The sequence below is a fragment of the Engystomops pustulosus genome, chromosome 2, assembly GCF_040894005.1.
Source record: "Engystomops pustulosus chromosome 2, aEngPut4.maternal, whole genome shotgun sequence".
Classification (NCBI taxonomy): domain Eukaryota; kingdom Metazoa; phylum Chordata; class Amphibia; order Anura; family Leptodactylidae; genus Engystomops; species Engystomops pustulosus.
In genome coordinates this window covers 132,662,615-132,682,021 of record NC_092412.1, presented here as the reverse complement: position 1 = coordinate 132,682,021, position 19,407 = coordinate 132,662,615, and the positions used below count along the sequence as shown (strand labels likewise).

Genomic DNA, 19,407 nt, shown 5'->3' with positions numbered 1-19,407 from the left:
ATGACCCCAATATTTACTTGGTTACAAATGTAGGCACCCTCTTTAGTCACTGACCCTGATAGCTCTGACTCTACGTGGTTTTGCGTTCATCAGGGGTCTGATAATGCTCAAGTATAATTACCGTATATACTAGAGTATAAGCCAAAGCTTTTATTTTAACAGAAAATATAGGTAAAACCTATTGACTCGAGTAAAAGACTAGGATGGGATATGCATTGGTCACAGCCTCCACCCAGTATATGGCTGGCCAGCAGCCCATGCCCCCTAGTATATGGCCAGCAGCCCTCTGCCCAGCCTATATGGGAAAAAAAAAATCCTCTTCTGAAGCTCGGTCTTCACTATGATGTTGGTACGTGGCTGACGTCGTGGTGTGTGCGGCGCAACGTGTAGCAAGCTGGAGCTTCATAAAACAGGAGAGGACCTGTGTGGGGGTGTTGGAAAGGTGGGTACAGAGTTGTTGTGTGTGTTGTTGTTTTTACAGAATCGAGTATCAGCTGAGTTGGCACCTTTTTTGTGCTGAAAAACTCTGCCCTGTATTATTTCTAGTCCAGATAATTAAAATTCAGTTATTTCTTGTCTCCATAAATTGCTAACTGACTAGATCTAAAGGGGTTGTCCACTTTCGGCAAATAAATGATATTGTTTATGAAATGAAAAGTTGTATAATTTTCCAGTATATTTTCTGTATCAATTCCTCATGGCTTACTAGATCTCCGCTTGCTGTCATGCTATAGAAAAGCTTCTATGTTTACTTCCAATGGATAGAAATGTGTCCATGGTCATGTGATGTACATGCAGGTGAATGGCTCGTTATACCACATGGCTCTGTTTACTGTTTGTGCACTTGCTTGTCCTTAACCCCTTAGCGCTCTGCGCCGTAGCTGTACTGCGCTGAGTCTCGCAAATAGCGCTCAGCGCAGTACAGCTACTGCGCAGAGACGATGCCGGTTCAGCGCTGCACAGCAGCCGAACCGGCATCGTTAGCCGCGGGATTTCAGCGGTAATTTACCGCTGACATCCCCGGCTAACACCCGCGGTCGGAGTGGGCTCCGATCGCGGGTGTTTAACCCGTTAAATGCCTTCTGGGGGTCTTACCCCCGATCGCCCCCCCCCCCCGCACCGTTTTCGGGGGGGGGGGGGGCTGATCGCTGTTTTGGCACCTCTGGGGTCCGATCGGGACCCCAGAGAAGCCTGGAGGGATTGCCTTTAAGATGGCGTCTGTGACGTCATCTTAAAGGCAAAGTGTCAGCCTATGTATCTGCATAGTAATGCAGAGTATTATCAAGAACAAGCAATCAGATGATTGCTTGTTCATATCCCATGGTGGATCATGACGGCGATGCAAAAATGATAGATTTTTCCCCACATTAGGGTTTTATTTGGCAAATTTAGTAAAACATAAGAAAAAATATTCATGTCTGGTATCCCCGTAATCGTATCGACCCATAAAAGATAACATGATTATTAGGCTATACGGTGAACACGAAAAAAAAAAAAGTAAAAAATCCAGTACAGAATTGATGCTTTTCTACTCATGACCTCAAAAAAAGTTCCTAAATTTTCAACAATAGGTGATACCAACCCCAAAAGGGTAACACTGGAAAAAAGCATCTCGTCCCGCAAAAAAAAAATGCTGCCACATGGCCCAAATAACGGAAAAGCGAAAATTTTATAGCCTTCAAAAGGGGGCAACGAGAAAACTAAAATCCTGGCAGCTGCAGGGTGCTCCTTCCCTTCTGTTCCTCGCTGTGCCCCCATAACACAAGTAACGGCCACGTGTGGGGGGTCGCTGCACTCAGGAGAAATTGTAGAACAAATTTTATGGTGAGTTTTCTCTTTTTATCTTTTGATAATGTGTACATTTTAGGGCTAAATGAACGTATAACCGACAAAATTTGACCATTCTAAATGTCACCGCCATTTTGATTCAATTACTATGAAGATCTCAAGGGGTTAACAATCTTTGTAAATGCTGTTTCTGATAGTTTGAGGGGTGCAGATTTGAAAATGGGTTGGTTACATAGGGGGTTTTTGTTGCTAAATATGTAAAATTTGATTTCAAACAGTATTTATCCCCAAAATAGTCAATTCTGAAAATACGGAAAATCGCTATTTGATTTGTAGGCCGCGTGACGTCAAAATAAATTATCCAAACATTTCAAAAATTATGAAAATGTAAAGTAGACAAATGGGAAATGTTATTCTGCAAGTTATTTAGGTGGTAAATCGATCTGCCTGAAAACGCAGTGATTTTGAATTTCGAAAATGGCAAATTTTTCTAAAAATTCATCATTTTTTTTTTCTTTTTTTTGTAAATAAACGCAAAACTTATCAGCCAAAATTTACCACTAAAGTGAAGTACAACATGTTGGGAAAAAACAATCTCAGAATCGCTTTGATAAGTAACAGTGTTCAAAAGTTATAACCATATAAAGAGACGCAGGTCAGAATCTAAAAAATGGGACTGAGCCTTAAGCTGTAAAATGGCTGCGTCCTTAAGGGGTTAAAGAGACCATGGGCAGCTTTCTTTCCACTGTAAGTAAACATAATACAGCAAGCAGAGATCTAGAAAACCATGAGGAATTGATACAGAAGCTATATTGGAAAATTGTAAAACTTTCATTACACTTACAATATCAATTCTTTTTCTGAATGTGGACAATCCCTTTAAAGTTTTTGACCTTTAACTAAGAGTATGACACTGATTATTCTCTGCAGATTCCTGCCTAACTCAACTATTAAAATCTAACATAGCAATGCTCTAACATTGTGTTTAAAGCCACGCGGACAGACTTTGTGCCCACCATTTATTCCATGATGGCCCCTCACAATTTCCAGGTGGAAGGGGTGGATCCCGGTCTATGTTTGAGCCAGTTTATGGTCCTGCCCAGCCAGAGTGCCACCCAACTGATTAGCTGGGACCTACTTCCCAGCTTTTTTTTTTTTTCCTAAATTTTCAACAATAGGTGATACCAACCCCAAAAGGGTAACACTGGAAAAAAGCATCTCGTCCCGCAAAAAAAAAATGCTGCCACATGGCCCAAATAACGGAAAAGCGAAAATTTTATAGCCTTCAAAAGGGGGCAACGAGAAAACTAAAATCCTGGCAGCTGCAGGGTGCTCCTTCCCTTCTGTTCCTCGCTGTGCCCCCATAACACAAGTAACGGCCACGTGTGGGGGGTCGCTGCACTCAGGAGAAATTGTAGAACAAATTTTATGGTGAGTTTTCTCTTTTTATCTTTTGATAATGTGTACATTTTAGGGCTAAATGAACGTATAACCGACAAAATTTGACCATTCTAAATGTCACCGCCATTTTGATTCAATTACTATGAAGATCTCAAGGGGTTAACAATCTTTGTAAATGCTGTTTCTGATAGTTTGAGGGGTGCAGATTTGAAAATGGGTTGGTTACATAGGGGGTTTTTGTTGCTAAATATGTAAAATTTGATTTCAAACAGTATTTATCCCCAAAATAGTCAATTCTGAAAATACGGAAAATCGCTATTTGATTTGTAGGCCGCGTGACGTCAAAATAAATTATCCAAACATTTCAAAAATTATGAAAATGTAAAGTAGACAAATGGGAAATGTTATTCTGCAAGTTATTTAGGTGGTAAATCGATCTGCCTGAAAACGCAGTGATTTTGAATTTCGAAAATGGCAAATTTTTCTAAAAATTCATCATTTTTTTTTTCTTTTTTTTGTAAATAAACGCAAAACTTATCAGCCAAAATTTACCACTAAAGTGAAGTACAACATGTGGGGAAAAAACAATCTCAGAATCGCTTTGATAAGTAACAGTGTTCAAAAGTTATAACCATATAAAGAGACGCAGGTCAGAATCTAAAAAATGGGACTGAGCCTTAAGCTGTAAAATGGCTGCGTCCTTAAGGGGTTAAAGAGACCATGGGCAGCTTTCTTTCCACTGTAAGTAAACATAATACAGCAAGCAGAGATCTAGAAAACCATGAGGAATTGATACAGAAGCTATATTGGAAAATTGTAAAACTTTCATTACACTTACAATATCAATTCTTTTTCTGAATGTGGACAATCCCTTTAAAGTTTTTGACCTTTAACTAAGAGTATGACACTGATTATTCTCTGCAGATTCCTGCCTAACTCAACTATTAAAATCTAACATAGCAATGCTCTAACATTGTGTTTAAAGCCACGCGGACAGACTTTGTGCCCACCATTTATTCCATGATGGCCCCTCACAATTTCCAGGTGGAAGGGGTGGATCCCGGTCTATGTTTGAGCCAGTTTATGGTCCTGCCCAGCCAGAGTGCCACCCAACTGATTAGCTGGGACCTACTTCCCAGCTTTTTTTTTTTTTTTAGGGAGTACCCTACACATTTTAAAGATGCATCTAATTTATTATTTCGTTTTTATAAACTTGTAACAAAGAATTCAACAATAATAACAATAAAATACCAAACCTTTAATTGGGATGCAAATTGTATGTGCACGGCATTTCTTTTTTCCTTCCAGCCTTGGAAAACTTGGTAAACAATTTTATTTGCTACTTTCTGGCTGAAGAAATGACCAAGCTAATTAATTGCTGACCTTAGGCCAAGAGCATATTGAAACCAGCAGCATTTACTAAGCGGGTCTCCCCTACTTCTTGTATAAAATGGGACAGCATTTCTCCTTCCTGGCTGACCTTTTCCTGCAGTAGAACAATTGGGACTGCATGTAAAAAGATGTATAGATAGCAGTCTTATGACTAGATTCTACTTGCTTTCTTTTCCCAATGATGACAGCTGAATGCAGAAGCCGTTGAATCACAGGATATGACTTTTAGTAGGTTGTCAATGTTTTATATTTGGAACATTGGTATAAGAAACAAACTGTGTGCTCAATAAAACCGTAATGTCAACCATGCAGGGGCGTAACTACAGGGATAGCAGCCACTATGGGGCCCCGGCATCTGGGGCATTGGGTGTGTTGTGGTAGTGTGGTGTATGACTGTATATGGTGTTGTATTTGCTGTATGTGTTTGAATATGATGTGTGTATATATACTCTTTGTGCATATGAGGTGTATGCTGCATGGGTGTAAATGGTACTTTATGTATGTGTGTGTATATGCTGTATGTATGTATGTATGTATGTAAATACATGTGTTTCTGTGTATATCAGTATATAAATGTGTTTGAATGTAATGGACATGTGTGAGTATATAAATATGTATATTTCTTTAAGGGGGGCCCTTTTCACAAGTTTGCTATGGGGCCCGCCTCTTGTAGATACAGTATGCCTCTGCAACCAACCAATATTTTAAAAAGTGTCCAACTCTGTATGACTTGATGTGCACTGTATTGATAATGCTAGCACATCTTGTATGGGCTTATCAAAGTCTGACAATAATTAAACATAGGTCACGGATGTGGAAAGGGTGTATAGGCACTGTATCGAGTAGGACCCACATGATAGTCCTCTATTACGCAAGGAGTCGATGCTTCCCCCGTGGGTCTACTGTGCCGTACTAATAACCTGATTACAGTAGTCCCATGGGGAGCTTGGCACTCCTAGCATGGTAGATCATTATGAATCTGTGGGGCCTCCTCCTTGCATGGTGTTCACATATTTCAACATACACACTTTTCACATCAATTAAGATTTGGGTCTGCTGGAGACGGGTATATGGGCCTTGGATGTCACCTTCAGTGCGAGCCCAGGCGACGATTGAGCCGAGGCTAAGCGGTTCTGGTGGTCTCCTTCGGTGAGAGCGGAGGAGGACCCTGCTCCAGGTTGGAGATGGCAACGAATGCAGCGGCTGGCTCTCCGTCTTGTGTGAGAAGACTGCCGAACGGGCAGCAGCGGTCGAGCTGGGAATCATCCGGTGTCCGGGACCCTTAGCAGACAGCTATAACCCGGCCTGAAATGGCCATAGCCAAAGAGTTATGGTGAAACCAGTCTGATTCTTTGAATACAGGAATAAGCAACACATCCTGAGAATAAGCTCTGTGGATCCTCCTGTGTTTAAAGCTAATGCATATCTGGGGTGTTGAGGAGAAGAGCGAGGGCGGTTCCAACTTTGTGATAATCTTCTGTCTAGATAATTTTTGCAATATTATCAAGCATATCTCTTATCAGGATCAGTTGGTTTATTAGGACCTGCTGCACCAGAATTTGGATGAATCGAATATACAAAATGATAGCTAATCACTTGTGTAATAATGTCTAAGGGAATTGGTTGATCCAAAACTGTTCTATCACGACCTGTATAGGTCAAAGACTGTATGTTAACTTTCAGGTTGGAACTGTATGTAAGGCGCTTGTGGTAACAACTCTCTTTTTATTCCTGATGCTGCTTCATCCCCTTATGTTGAGGGGGGATCTTCCCACAGAAACAGTCAATGCTAGCAGACCCCTACTAACCAAGTGGTTATTAAAACTCAATCCAAGCCGCCTACTTTTTAAGAGACTAAAACCTGCAATAAGAAAATGAAGATTGGAGACAAGTGGTGTAGACTCAAGACTTTGGACTGAGAAAGTCTATTACAACATTGTCTGTCTGAACCCTGCAATATAACTAGTGTACTTAATTTTGTGTATTATAACCTTATAGACTTGCAATTTATAAAAATCTGTTGGGAAGAGCTTGTTTGGCCTTGGAATTGTAAATGTATTGCTTTGCAGTTGTTGTTGTATTAGTGGCAGATAACACCGGGTACGAACCTGGGAAACGGAGGCTCCAGGGTTTGTGTTGGAGATATTAGGAAAGGGTAATCCGTAAGGGGTTGGAGGACCGAGGGCACAGTAAAATTCTTGCTACTTATACAGAGTTGGGAGAGCTGGGGTTTCTAGGAGGATAGCAGTGTTTGTAAATGAAGGAATGGCGCCAAAAAATGCAGGAAGTCTACAGGTCTAGACAAGATGTGGAAATCTTCCCCAGTTTGGTCCTGACAGACAGCAAAAGATAAGGACAAAGAGGAAGGGGGGGGGGGGCAGGAGAAGTAGAACAGAATGGATCCAGATTCTTGGTTCTGCCGAATAAAGATCCCACGTTAGGGAATTCTTCAATCCTGTCAGAAATTTTAGAAAGAGTCCGAGAAACTAAAGCTGCAATGGAGTCGCTGAACACCCAGACGGGTGGAGGGAGAGCAGACATCACAATTATCAGTGATGAAGTGAACATGTTGAAACGGGATTGTAAAGAGACCAAGGCCACGGTAAATCAGGTGGTGAAAGAAATCAAAGAAGTAAGGCAGGAGTTTACAGAAATAAGATAAATTGAATGACTTAAAAAACATCCAGAAGGTCTAACATCAGGGTTGAAGGCTATCCTGAAAGTGGGGAAAGCAAGGATATTTCAGAATTAATCCAAAAGTGGCTGTTGGAAGTTTTTGGCCCGGAAGGTTTTACAGCATTTTTTGGGGTCCAGCAGGACCATAGGATCCCTTTTAAAAAAACTTCACAGGGAGCCAGATCTAGAGCCATTCTAGTAAAATTGCTCAGTTCAATGGACAGGGACTTTATTCTGCGGAACTGCAATGAAAAGGACCCAATCCTGATAAATGGGCAAAAAGTTTTCATTTTCCCTGACTTCTCATGAGACACACAAAAAGCAAGAATGAGTTTTATAGGAGTGAAAAGGAGGCTTCTGGAAGCAAATATGCAATGTTCACTGCCTTTTCCTGCGAGATTATGAGCCATTCATCAAAACAAAACATGTTTTTTGATAGCCCAGGAGAGGCCTCAGAATGGCTTCTAAATGGAATGGCTTTCAAACCCTGTGGAAGCGCAAGGTGTGCTGAAATTGGTTGTGTTTCAATGTCTAAATCTAGGTAGGGGGAGCTGGGGCTGCAGAGGGATGGTGTAGGTGGAAGCTAGACATCTACATAGTATGGCTACTGTAGATCAAGGTGTGGGGGGAGGTGTACCAACGTTTTCCTTTTTTTTTTTTTTAATGAAGAACTCGGCTTAGTTGATGTATGGCGCACAAAATATGGTACAAATAAAGCTTTTTCTTACCTGAGTAAAACACATAACATACTAACTCGTATTGATCATTGTTTGTTAAGTCAACCCTTAATGCCTAATATTTACAATATGCAATATGAGTCCATTATGGTATCAGACCATGGACTGATGGTGGTAGTAATAGGGCCAGAGGGGAGAAAAATTTTAAGCTAAATCCATACTGGCTCTCAATATTGGGTGACTCTTTAGATGTGAAGAGATTGATTAAAGAGTTCTGGGATGCTAATCATAGATCGGCAGATAGGCTGAGTACCTGGGATACACTTAAAGGGGTATTCTGGGAATATGAACGTCTGACACAAAAACCCTTGATGATATAAATAAATGAATACAACAATACTCAATGTCATTAGTCACAAAATGGAGCTAAAAATAATATGATTTTATGATTTACAAAATTTATGGCCTCTCTGAAGTAGGTGGAGTTATCACTAAGATGGCCGCCACTGGAAACTACAAGTTCCATGATCCTTTAGTTCTCATTAACTCCTCCTACCACTTATGCTCTGCTAACAGTGATGATGTAACAGGTTTTCTTGCTCTGTTACCATAGTAATGATGTGTAACTGCCATCACCACAACACTGACCATAATGGATGCACTGCAACCAACCGACTACAGGCAAACATAGTGATGATCACATGACCCTGCCCGGACAGGTACAGGACATGTGATGTGGACATGTGACCAGCGGCCATCTTCTTTTCTGCGACAGACCGCGCAGATGAAATTAACGGACTGCTTAAAGGGCCGGTAGCATTTTAATTCTTCATTACAGTCTATGTCACCAGCATTTTCTGCTAAGGGGAGCAAAATTTTAAATAACAGTTAATTACATATTGGCTTATATTTTGAGTGCCCACTTGTATATGAATTATGCTGATTCCTGCAATACCCCTTTAAGGCCTATTTGGGGGGTTGTGTTTAAAAAAGGAATAGCAGAATCTAAGAGGAAATTTAATTATGAGGAACAACAGCTCAAACAGAAGTATAAAGAGGCTGAAAGAACAGTGAAGAGTACTGTTGCAAGCAAAAGCAAATTAGGAGGATTTTTTGGCAGGGAAGGCAGAACACAGATTGTTCTTCAGGAGGCAAAGATAATTCTCAGAGGGAGGTAAATCAGGGAAAATACCGTATATACTCGTGTATAAGCCGAGTTTTTCAGCACAAAAAATGTGCTGAAAAACGTCCCCTTGGCTTATACACAAGTCAATACGAGTAAAAAATAATAAAAAATGGACTTAAAAAAATATTAACTTATATACTCACCCTCCGGTGGCCCCGATGCGCAGCGCTGCTTCCCCGATGTCATCACGGCTCCTTTTCTGGCATCCCAGCTCCTCTTCTTGCTTTAGCGCCCGTCTTCTGTCTTCTTTAACATCATGCTGGGCGCCGCCATGTTTTTCTCCCTGGCAGCGCCTAGTATGACGTCAGCAGCGACGAGTCATACCAGGCACCGCCCCGGGAGAGATTAATGGCGGCGCCCAGCACGATGTTAAAGAAGACAGAAGACGGGCGCTGAAGCAAGAAGAGGAGCCAGGAAGCCAGAAGAGGAGCAGCGATGACATCGGGGGAGCAGCGCTGCGCATCGGGGCCACCGGAGGGTGAGTATATAAGTTTTTTTTAAATTCTGGACTGACTGTATACTACTGGGGGCACGCTGTATACTCCTGGGAGCAGGCTGGGGTGACTGTATACTACTGGGGACAGGCTGGGCTGACTGTATACTACTGGGGGCACGCTGTATATTACTGGGGGCATGCTGTATACTACTGGGGGCAGGTTGGGTTGGCTGTATACTACTGGGGGGCAGGCTGGGGTGGCTGTATACTATTTGGGACACGCTGTATACTACTGGGGGCTCGCTCTATACTACTGGGGGCAGGCTGGGGTGGTTGTATACTACTGGGGGCAGGCTGGGGTGGCTGTATACTACTGGGGGCAGGCTGTATACTACTAGGTGCAGGCTGGGCTGGCTGTATACTACTGGGGGCAGGCTGGGCTGGCTGTATACTACTGGGGGCAAGCTGGGCAGGCTGTATACTGCAGGGGGCTGGCTGGCTATATACTGGGGGGGTCTGACACCAATGCATTTCCCACCCTTGGCTTATACTAGAGTCAGTAGGTTTTCCCAGTTTTTGGTGGTAAAATTAGGGGTCTCGGCTTATACTCGGGTTGGCTTATACTCAAGTATATACGGTATTGGCCCATATGATTAAACCACCCAATACAAATAGCGATACTGCCAGCTCACCCTCGTGGTTGATCCTGCAGTCCTCTTGGTGCACGGAAGTTTTCAGCGTGCAAGCCCTCCACGCAACAGCAAGACGAACATCCAGACTCATAGGCTTGCCATGTGCAATGGTTTATAATAGCCAACAGAGGGTAGGCTATTAAAAATCATTGTAAAATAGCTATATACTGCAATACAATAGTATTGCATGCTTATTAGTAGTAAAGCATGCTTATTCTTGGACACGCATAATCATGTTACATCCTTTGTTAATAATAAGAAACATAAGATAACATTGTACATTAATTGCAATACTTCAAATGTGGTGTATGTTATATCCTGCAACATATGCAGATTACAGTATGTGGGATGCACCACATATCCTCTTAAAACTCGCATCAGACATCATTTATTAGATATCTCCAGTGCAGCAACTAACATTTCAGCGGCTTCTAAACATTTTCGGGATATACATATGAAAGATACATCTTCGTTTTCTTGGAATGGTATAGAAAAGGTATCGCGACCAATTAGAGGAGGAGATCATAAGAGGAAGCTCCTCTATAGGGAGACGTTTTGGATTTTTATGTTAGATAGTAGACATCCTACAGGGATGAATCTTAGAAGGGATGTGATTATGGTACAGCTAAAACAGTCCATTTTGAAACTCTTATTCTTTTCTCTTTTCTTATGAATTGTTAAATTGATGTGAAGATAATAGTAAAATTATTAGCAAAATGGATTTATACCAGGATGTAAAATGAATGATTGTATTCACAGACTATATCCGGCGATAGAGATGGGGGAGGGAAGCCTCTGCTTCATACAGTCTTTGGATGCCATTAAGGCGTTCGACAGGGTGGAGTGGAGCTTTCTTTGGTCAGTACTGGAAAATTTGAATTTGGTCCAGTCTTTATTAGATTCGAAGTTTATATAACGCCCCAGTGGAATCCAGTCTGATCAGTTCCCATTTTCTAGAGGAACAAGACAGGGGTCTCCCCTTTTTCCTTTACTTTATGGTGTCTACATTGAACCCCTGGCCATCTTATTGAGACAGGACGGACAGATAGTTGGAGGTGGAAGTGGAGGATTTTCAGACAAACTCTGTCTATATGCAGACGATTTGATTTTGTACCTTCAAGAGACCACAGAAACCGTTCCAAGGGTAGTTGCTGTTATTGAAGAATTTGGGAAGTGATCGGGGTTACTAATGAACTGGGAGAAATCACAGATGCTGGATGAAGAAGTTAGGGAGGAAATGCTTGATCAAGAAATCTACTTTTGTGACAGCGGTTTGAGGTATCTCGGTATTAAGGTCTTAAAGGAGATAGATAAATTTGTGGGGTTGAATTTAATCCCCTTATTGAGAGCCATTAGGGATAAAATACACTGTTGGGATAGATTACCACTCTCAAGGTCTGATAGAATAGGTCTTATTAAAAGGATTTTGTTGCCTCAAATCTTATTTGTAGTATCTGCAAGTCCAGTATGGATAGAAGTTTATAGAAGCGATGCTGAATGACCTAATGCAGAGGTTCTCAACCTTTCTAATGCTGTGACCCCGCAATACAGTTCCTCATGTTGCGATGACCCCAAACCATGTACAAGAATATTGTATTTGTGCCAAAAAATGCTATAAAATCGTGGCTCCGATAGCTTTAGGTGACCCCTGTGTTTTGATTGTTCGACCCCCGCCGGGGTCGCGACCCACAGGTTGAGAACCACTGACCTAATGGGTACGTCAAAAAGTCTGTATAAAGGTAAGCTACCTATATCGCCTACTAGATGATGGTGGGCTGGGGATACCTTTTTTTGGTTACTTTATAGCTGCAGACATGACTAGATTGGTTAAATGGAAAGATAACCCAGTATTTTTTAAGTTGACTCAAGCCACAAAGGACTCAATGAGTTCAATTTTTGTGATTCTGGAGAGCGGGATTTTGAACACTAGCAGTTTAAAGCAATGGGAAATTTCCAAGCTCCTATGGAAAGATTGGGCGTCCTTTAAAAAAATGCTGGGGGTCATGGCTTTCTTGACAGGACACCGTTATGGAGTAATTATCAGATAACAGAATTGATAGAGTTGTCAGACTCAAAGTTCTAGGAAAAAAGGGGGATTAAGTATGTATCACAATTTATTGAAGGAGGAAAGTTTAAATCATTTGATATCACCTGGTATATCACTTTGAAAAGGGGGATTTTCTGATATACGGCCAAGTAGTACACACACTAGAGGATTGTAGAAAAAGAAAAGGGTATGGTTTAAGAGTGGTATCACAAGATTGCATTGAGGTGGTAAAAAATGGAAATAACACAAGGAAGTTGATCTCTAAGATTTATAAGCACATTGTGAGGGGTATGGCACTAAGTATGAGACATAAAGCACAAGACAGATGGGATAAAATAACCGCAGTAGAAGGGGACGATCCCATAGTATGGAACAGTACTTTTCACCTTCACATTTATATAAAATAAAGGTGAAAGAGGATGATAGATGTGGAGGGGAAGAGGCAAATTTCTGCCATGTCATCTGGTTCTGCCCAATAATTGGAGTGTTTTGGCAGGAGATTTGAACCTAATAGGAACAACAATCTCTCCAACTATACAAGTGGTCATTTTGGGGGACATAGAGGAAGTTGGACTGGATTGTTGGACACAGAAATTGGTACATAGAGTCATGCATTTGGGACGGGTATGTGTCGCTGGAAAATGGGGGAAGGCAGAAGTTATCTCTAAAGTTGGCTGGATCAAAATGGTTAATAAGATTAAGCAATATGAAAGGGCTTGGTTCATAAAGCAGGGAGGGGAAGGTAAGAGAAAATGGGGGCAAATGGAAATCTGAACCTAACATAGGAGGATCCATAAATCTAGAATAAGTAAAATAAGTAAAAATGAAAGCAATATAATGTTTTTTTGTTTTTTTTCTTTTTACCGTCGGTATGTGGGGAGCTGGGTGATAGGGTTTTGGTGGGACAAGGGATATAAGAGTATCAATGTCATGTGAATGAAAAAGGAAGGGAGGAAAGGTGTGGTCCAATTAATGTATCATATGGTATGTTTTTATTTTTTTATTGTTGTTATTGATGTTAATAAAGAGTGATTTAAAAAAAAAGATGCAAGATAAGCAACTTTATGACCTACATCCTCTCATACTTTCTTACTTAACAAAGTCGTCAAAGCATAAGCTAGATTCAACAAAACCATGCACATTTTGTGACATATTTATATAATGCTTGGATGCTTTTAACTCTTTTCACGACCCGTAACGTAATAGCACTGCGGGTGCATGAAGAGGGCTCACCATTCTCTTTTTTTTTTTTTTGAGAAAGAAAAAAAATCACTGTGGAAGAAAGGCATTCATTTTGGTGCAAATATATAACTGGTGTGCTGGCCATATTTGTGGGCTTCTGTGTGTACAAAGTTTTGGAGGCTTCTAAACAAAGCAAAAGCCGGTAAAATATATACTAAGAAATTAATAAATACAGTATTTAGAATACAGAAAAGCAAAATGGTGTTAAAGGGTGGACTAACTCTTGTAAAAACAAATGCTTTCCACATGTTCTTCTCTTCTCCTTCTATCAAAGACATGCTACAGAATGACTGTGTTTCCTGCCTTTCCTGCATTGCGTTCCAGTTTGTTGTAGTAACTGTGGATGCATGGGATTTAGTGCACAGTAAATGTGTTCATGCTGCTTTTCATTTTTTTGTTACCATTTTCCTAACTAGCTGTGTTCTATATCGATTTCACATCATGCTTCAAGTTGTGTTTACCCAGCGACTGTATGAATGGCTGTTTTCAGTGACTGAACAGGGTGACCTGCTGAACCAGGTTCTACTAAATGAAAGCATACAGAAACAGGTAAAAAAAAAAAACACTAGGCGTTTGAATTTCCACTTGGCAGCGCTTTAAGGTTGGCTCCTGTTATTCTGGCCCACTTAAACAGCAAACCTTCAAGGATTCAGTTCACAAACCGACAAACACTGGCTCAGGTCTTTAGGATGAGAAGGAATGACCTGATGACTTTAGGCAAAGAAAATCCCCACACACAGAAAATATACACTCACACAAACACTCTTCCAGCCAATGATTCGTTTCATGACTCCTTCCATTCCAAACAATAACTGTAAAGCAGACCTGATTACGAGCTGAGAAAGCATTTGGTTTGTCCATAATTGAAAGATGTGGAGTTCTCAAAAGTTCTCTAGAATGGCACCAATGTCCACAGACACAGAAGTGTATAAGACAAAGAATTTTAAGAGTGTCGTTTTGTCATAATTCTTGCTTCATAGTTTAATATATTATATGAAATAACGAGTATAATTTGAGCTCCTCTATGTTATGTGACACTGAATTTTGGCAAGGGACTTAAATGCAAAAAGTAGCCTTTATAATCAAAATGTACTTGTCTATTTCCATTTACACAATGCTTTTGTAGTTATGCTTTGTGACCGAATAGCAACCCGAGAAGTTTATTTGACCTCAATTGTGTTGTATTTCACCCCAAAAAAAGTTGAGGAATTTAGCAGCCAGCTGTATAAATGATAGGGGAGCTATTCTTCCATATGCTTGCTGTGTCCCCTTCATAATGTTTTGCAAACTGCAAATAGGACTTCTTATGGCGTGCTTTCAAAAAAAGTCTCCTCCTTCCACACATGCCATACTTGTGACAGGTAGGGACTACAAAAATGTGTATGAGTCAACAGAGTAATTGCAACGTGTGCTAGCTGTTGAGAACAGAGGTAAGACTGGATTGTGGCATTTTAGAATTGTTCCCTCTACTGTATATCCCTTACACCATAGTCTGATATTTCCTTTGATATAAAAAGACCCCAAAGGAGTTGTCCACTTTCAGCAGAAAGTTTATATGGTTTGTGTAAGGAAAAGTTATACAATTTTCCAATATGCTTTCTGTATCAATTCCTTGTGGTTTTCTAAGTCTCTGCTTGCTGTCATTCTATAAAATGCTTCTATGTTTACTTCCAGTGGATAGAAATCTGCCTATGGTCATGTGATGGACACTCAGGTTCACAAGCCATTATTATCACATAGAGTAATCAGAGTCGTGTGATACTAACAGTTCACCCACCTGTGTGTCCAGGTCACTCAACCTGTAGGCTGCATCTGACCTGCTCTGTTCTCACTAGTGCTGCCCTAGACAAAACAGCTGCAGGTGAGTGCAGCCCGGAAAGATGGAGGAGCGTGTGGCAGAACAGCCAGAGTGCACCGCAGCAGCTCTGAGTACAGATAAGTCATAAGAGAGGTCACTTAGTAGGAGGGAGAAACTCAGGTCTGTGTGTTGACACATTGCAATAATTACATGAAATTTGATTTACAGTTTAGGCACTTGGTCTCTAAAAGGTTCACCATCACTGGTCTAGTGCATGATGTCAGTAGATTGACAACCTAAGGCATAGAGTGCTTGACTTCAGCTCGGAGCCTCCATGACTTTATAAAAGCAATTTACATCACACTTCAATGTTGATTTTTCTGGTTGATGCCACTACACTAGGTCATGGAGGAACCTGGAAGATGTTAAAGAGTAACTGTAAAGACAAAAATTGTTTTAGCACAGCTGGAGGGAGCCTTTGACAACAATACCTATATCATGTGGCTGGTTTCTTCCTAGCCTGAGATATTTCTGGTATATTTAACATAATGGGGGTCATTTACTAAGGGCCTGATTCGCGGTTTCCCGGAGTGTTACACAAATATTTCCGCTTTGCGCCGATTTCCCCTGAATTGCCCCGGGTTTTGGGCGCACACGATCGGATTGTGGTGCATCGGCGCTGGCATGCACACAGCGGAAATCAGGGGCGTGGCCGAACGAAAACCTGACGGATTTGGAACAACCGCCGCATTTAAAAAAAAATTGTGTCACTTACCTTCACCGGTGGAAGGTAGGCCGGTAGGCCGGTGAATTTCAGGGCATTCCAGCGGGCCTCGGGGAAATTCAGTGCAGCAGCGACATCTGATGGACGGCGGAGGAACTACCTTAGTGAATCCCGGCCGGACCCGAATCCACCACAGAGAACGCGCCGCTGGATCGCGAATGGACCGGGTAAGTAAATCTGCCCCAATTTCTTATTAAAAGGCATCTACCAGGATGAAAGACTGTATGCAAACGAACCTGAGGGACTCCAAGCTCCGTTAACACCTATGTGTAATTGGACGACCTAAAGCATGTAATGAGTCACAGGCTTGTGACATCACTAAAGGTCCTACATGCCCTCCCTGACGTCTCTATCTGCTCTTTACGGTTTCCCATGGTTACAAGAAAGCACGGCAAATGGAGATTAGCCTTGGGGGCAAGTAAAACCTCTGCTAGCTGCTCAACACCTGCAGATAGCTAATTAGAGAATTGCTTATTTTTGCTTTGTGCAGAGTTAGGAATAATTTTTTATCCTTGTACTTTAAGCTTCTTCTTCTTCTAGTCATGGTTAATTAGGGCAATTTCTTCTGCCAGATTCACTTTTTTCTCCTGTGAAGCATTACCAACTCCACTTTAGAATTTAGAATCTTAAGATCAATAATAATTTATCATATTACACATATCTGAATTGATTAATTTAATGTAACCTTTTAACAAGTAACATAAATATATTCAGAAAATGTCAGTTCATCTCCACATCTGCCTTTTCATTCAGTGACATCCACAAGACTTGACCACCATGTTCCGGTGTTTTTTTAGTATAACATTGTTATTGTTGTCATAGTAAAGTACTGATGTTGCTGAGAGTTTGGTGGGTGCACAGCAGGCTTTAGGAACACTTTCTGGCTTCATAAGGTGGACCTAAAGGAAAGTAAAACAGTAAGTCATAGATAATGTGAGATTTTACAAAATCTCAACTGAAACAAAGCATAAAAAACACACACCCAGAGGGTCTATAAGAAACATATGACTCATAAAAGAGCCATTCTTCTGGGAGAGAAGGGTACGATTCAGGAGTTAGATTATTTTCAGTTGATTCTTGACCGTTTTTCTTGGCACAATGTTTGCTAGTTTACATTGGATTCTTATTACTGCTTATTTCAAAGCTTGCCTTGAGCACTGCTCAGTAATTTTCCCGGTAGAGGGCATCATGCATGCTGCACCAGTGACAGGCACACATGCTGATTTGTCTCTTGTGTTACTTCGTAGTGACTTTAATAGGCTCAGATCTGCCTCTTTTTGTGGCAAATGCGAACATCCTTTCAAGTAATAAGTATCTCAAGGATACTTTGTCAGCTCATGAAATTGCTCTATAATAAACAAAATAACAAAAAGATACCCTTGCACACTGCTGTTACTGTTTTTACCTACTTCTATTCCTGTTTTATTTTACTTAGTCTGGATGGAGCTTGAGTAAAACCTCCCCCTAAATGAGGCACATCCTGAACGTAACCCTGTATTTGTATGTGAGGAGAAAAATAACACACTTTCTGATCTTAAAACTGAATAGGAAGTTCTTCTGACCAAGGGGATTAGTCAACCAATGACCACAGTAGCAGTAATAATATTGAGATGGAGAAAGGGTTTGGGCAGCCTCCGTTCATAAGTAGCAACCCTTGTCTGACTATTTTTCTACAGAAACCTGATACATTTCCTGCAGTGACAACTATCTTTGTTTCGCACGCTTATGACCTTGTAAAACCTATTGGATATATTTGCTTTAGTATTCCCAAAGAACTATATGTTAAAACATATAAATCTGTAGGCCATTTCTGATAAATAAAGAATAAAAGTAACACTAATAAAATTTGGTAAAGCAAATATTAAATAGCAATGCAAATATATAACAAAATTGTTGAGTTTTGCAGATATTCTTTGGCATGTCCTCCCCTGATCCGTGTCATCATTATTGATATTTATGGAGCAGGCATTTATATTGTAAAGCATGCAGGTTAATGTTTGTCCTCCTTCTCAGAATTGCTACAGTACCTCATTGAAAGTGCCAAAAGCAGCTTCTGACAGGTCACTTCATAAGATCGTAAAAGCCAGAATGCAAAAGTTAGTGAAAGTATAGTATGGGTTTACCTATAAGGGGACCGATACATTTTTGATATTTGTGACCAGCCCCTTTAAATAGAGACAAAAATGGTAGTGTGAACTAGTTAGTTTGGTCCCAGCATCCTATGGAGCTGTGTGTAGATATCACTCTACTATGCATCTGAAAGGAGTATAGCAGCTCCCAAATGACCATACAAGTAAAACCTTTATTGAGTATAGCACATTATAGGCTTTCCAGAGATACATTTCTTGTTGCCAGCAATCTCTCATGTAAGAGAAAATTCTGTTTTGATTTTTATGCAAATAAACTACTTCTTGTACAAAGGGTGCGAGCGCTACTGCTATTATTATTTTTTATTTATAGAGCACCATTAATTCCATGGTTCTGTACAATCGGTAAGGGGTTCACATACATAACATTAAGACAAAAATAAAAGCAAGTACAAAATACAAAACTAAAGTGATCAGGAGACAAGTGGGAGGAGGACCTTATGGTTTGGTGGAGACATGAGGTGAGGGAGTAGAGCAATGCAGTTAATGTAAGTTGTAAACGATCCTCAACAGGTGGGTTTTCAGGTTATGTTTGAAAGTTGTAAAGTGGGGAACAGTTTGACACATTTTGGTAGAGAGTTCCAGAGTATGGGGGATGCACTGGAGAAGTTTTGGATGTGGTTGTGAGAAGAACAGATGGTAATAGAGTGAAGCTGAAGGTCCTGTGAGAAACAGAGATCACAAGTGTGGCGGTATTTGCCGATGAGTGCTAGTGCACCCATTTTCTCTTTTCTTTCACACACCCAGAACCATCTCAGGCCATCCGGTGACGAAAATAAGCATTTGCGCCATTTTCTTGTCAATTTTGTTTTTACAGCTTTCACTAAACACTCCAAATGAAACATCTTCTTTATTGTTTTGGTTGGTACAATCACGGTGCTACAAATATTAAAGGTTTTATAATGGTTTAATAAATGTTTTTTAACAATGTAAATGATTTGTACAAAAATATCTGTTTTGATGTTGCCATATTCTGACACCAATAACTGTTTCACACTTAAATGTACAGAACTTTTGTGGGATAAGCTTATTTTTTCATAGTACTAGAACCCCTAGAGAGGTCTGATTGTTAATACAATATACTTCAATACTGTAGTGCTATATATTGAGATTTTAGTCCATCTGGGTTAAATTCTGCCTC

The 19,407-nt window shown here is 40.6% G+C and overlaps 1 protein-coding gene across 1 annotated transcript in view; it reads right to left on the bottom strand.

Moving 5' to 3' along the window:
- Nucleotides 1-16,844: 16,844 nt before the first annotated feature.
- LOC140116599 (bone morphogenetic protein 8B-like) overlaps nucleotides 16,845-19,407 on the bottom strand; it is a 36,866-nt gene continuing 34,303 nt past the window's right edge. The window contains exon 8 of the mRNA XM_072133081.1: nucleotides 16,845-17,018. Coding sequence (XP_071989182.1) covers nucleotides 16,869-17,018 — 150 coding nt within the window. The 3' untranslated portion in view covers nucleotides 16,845-16,868. The remainder of the gene's footprint in view (nucleotides 17,019-19,407) is intronic.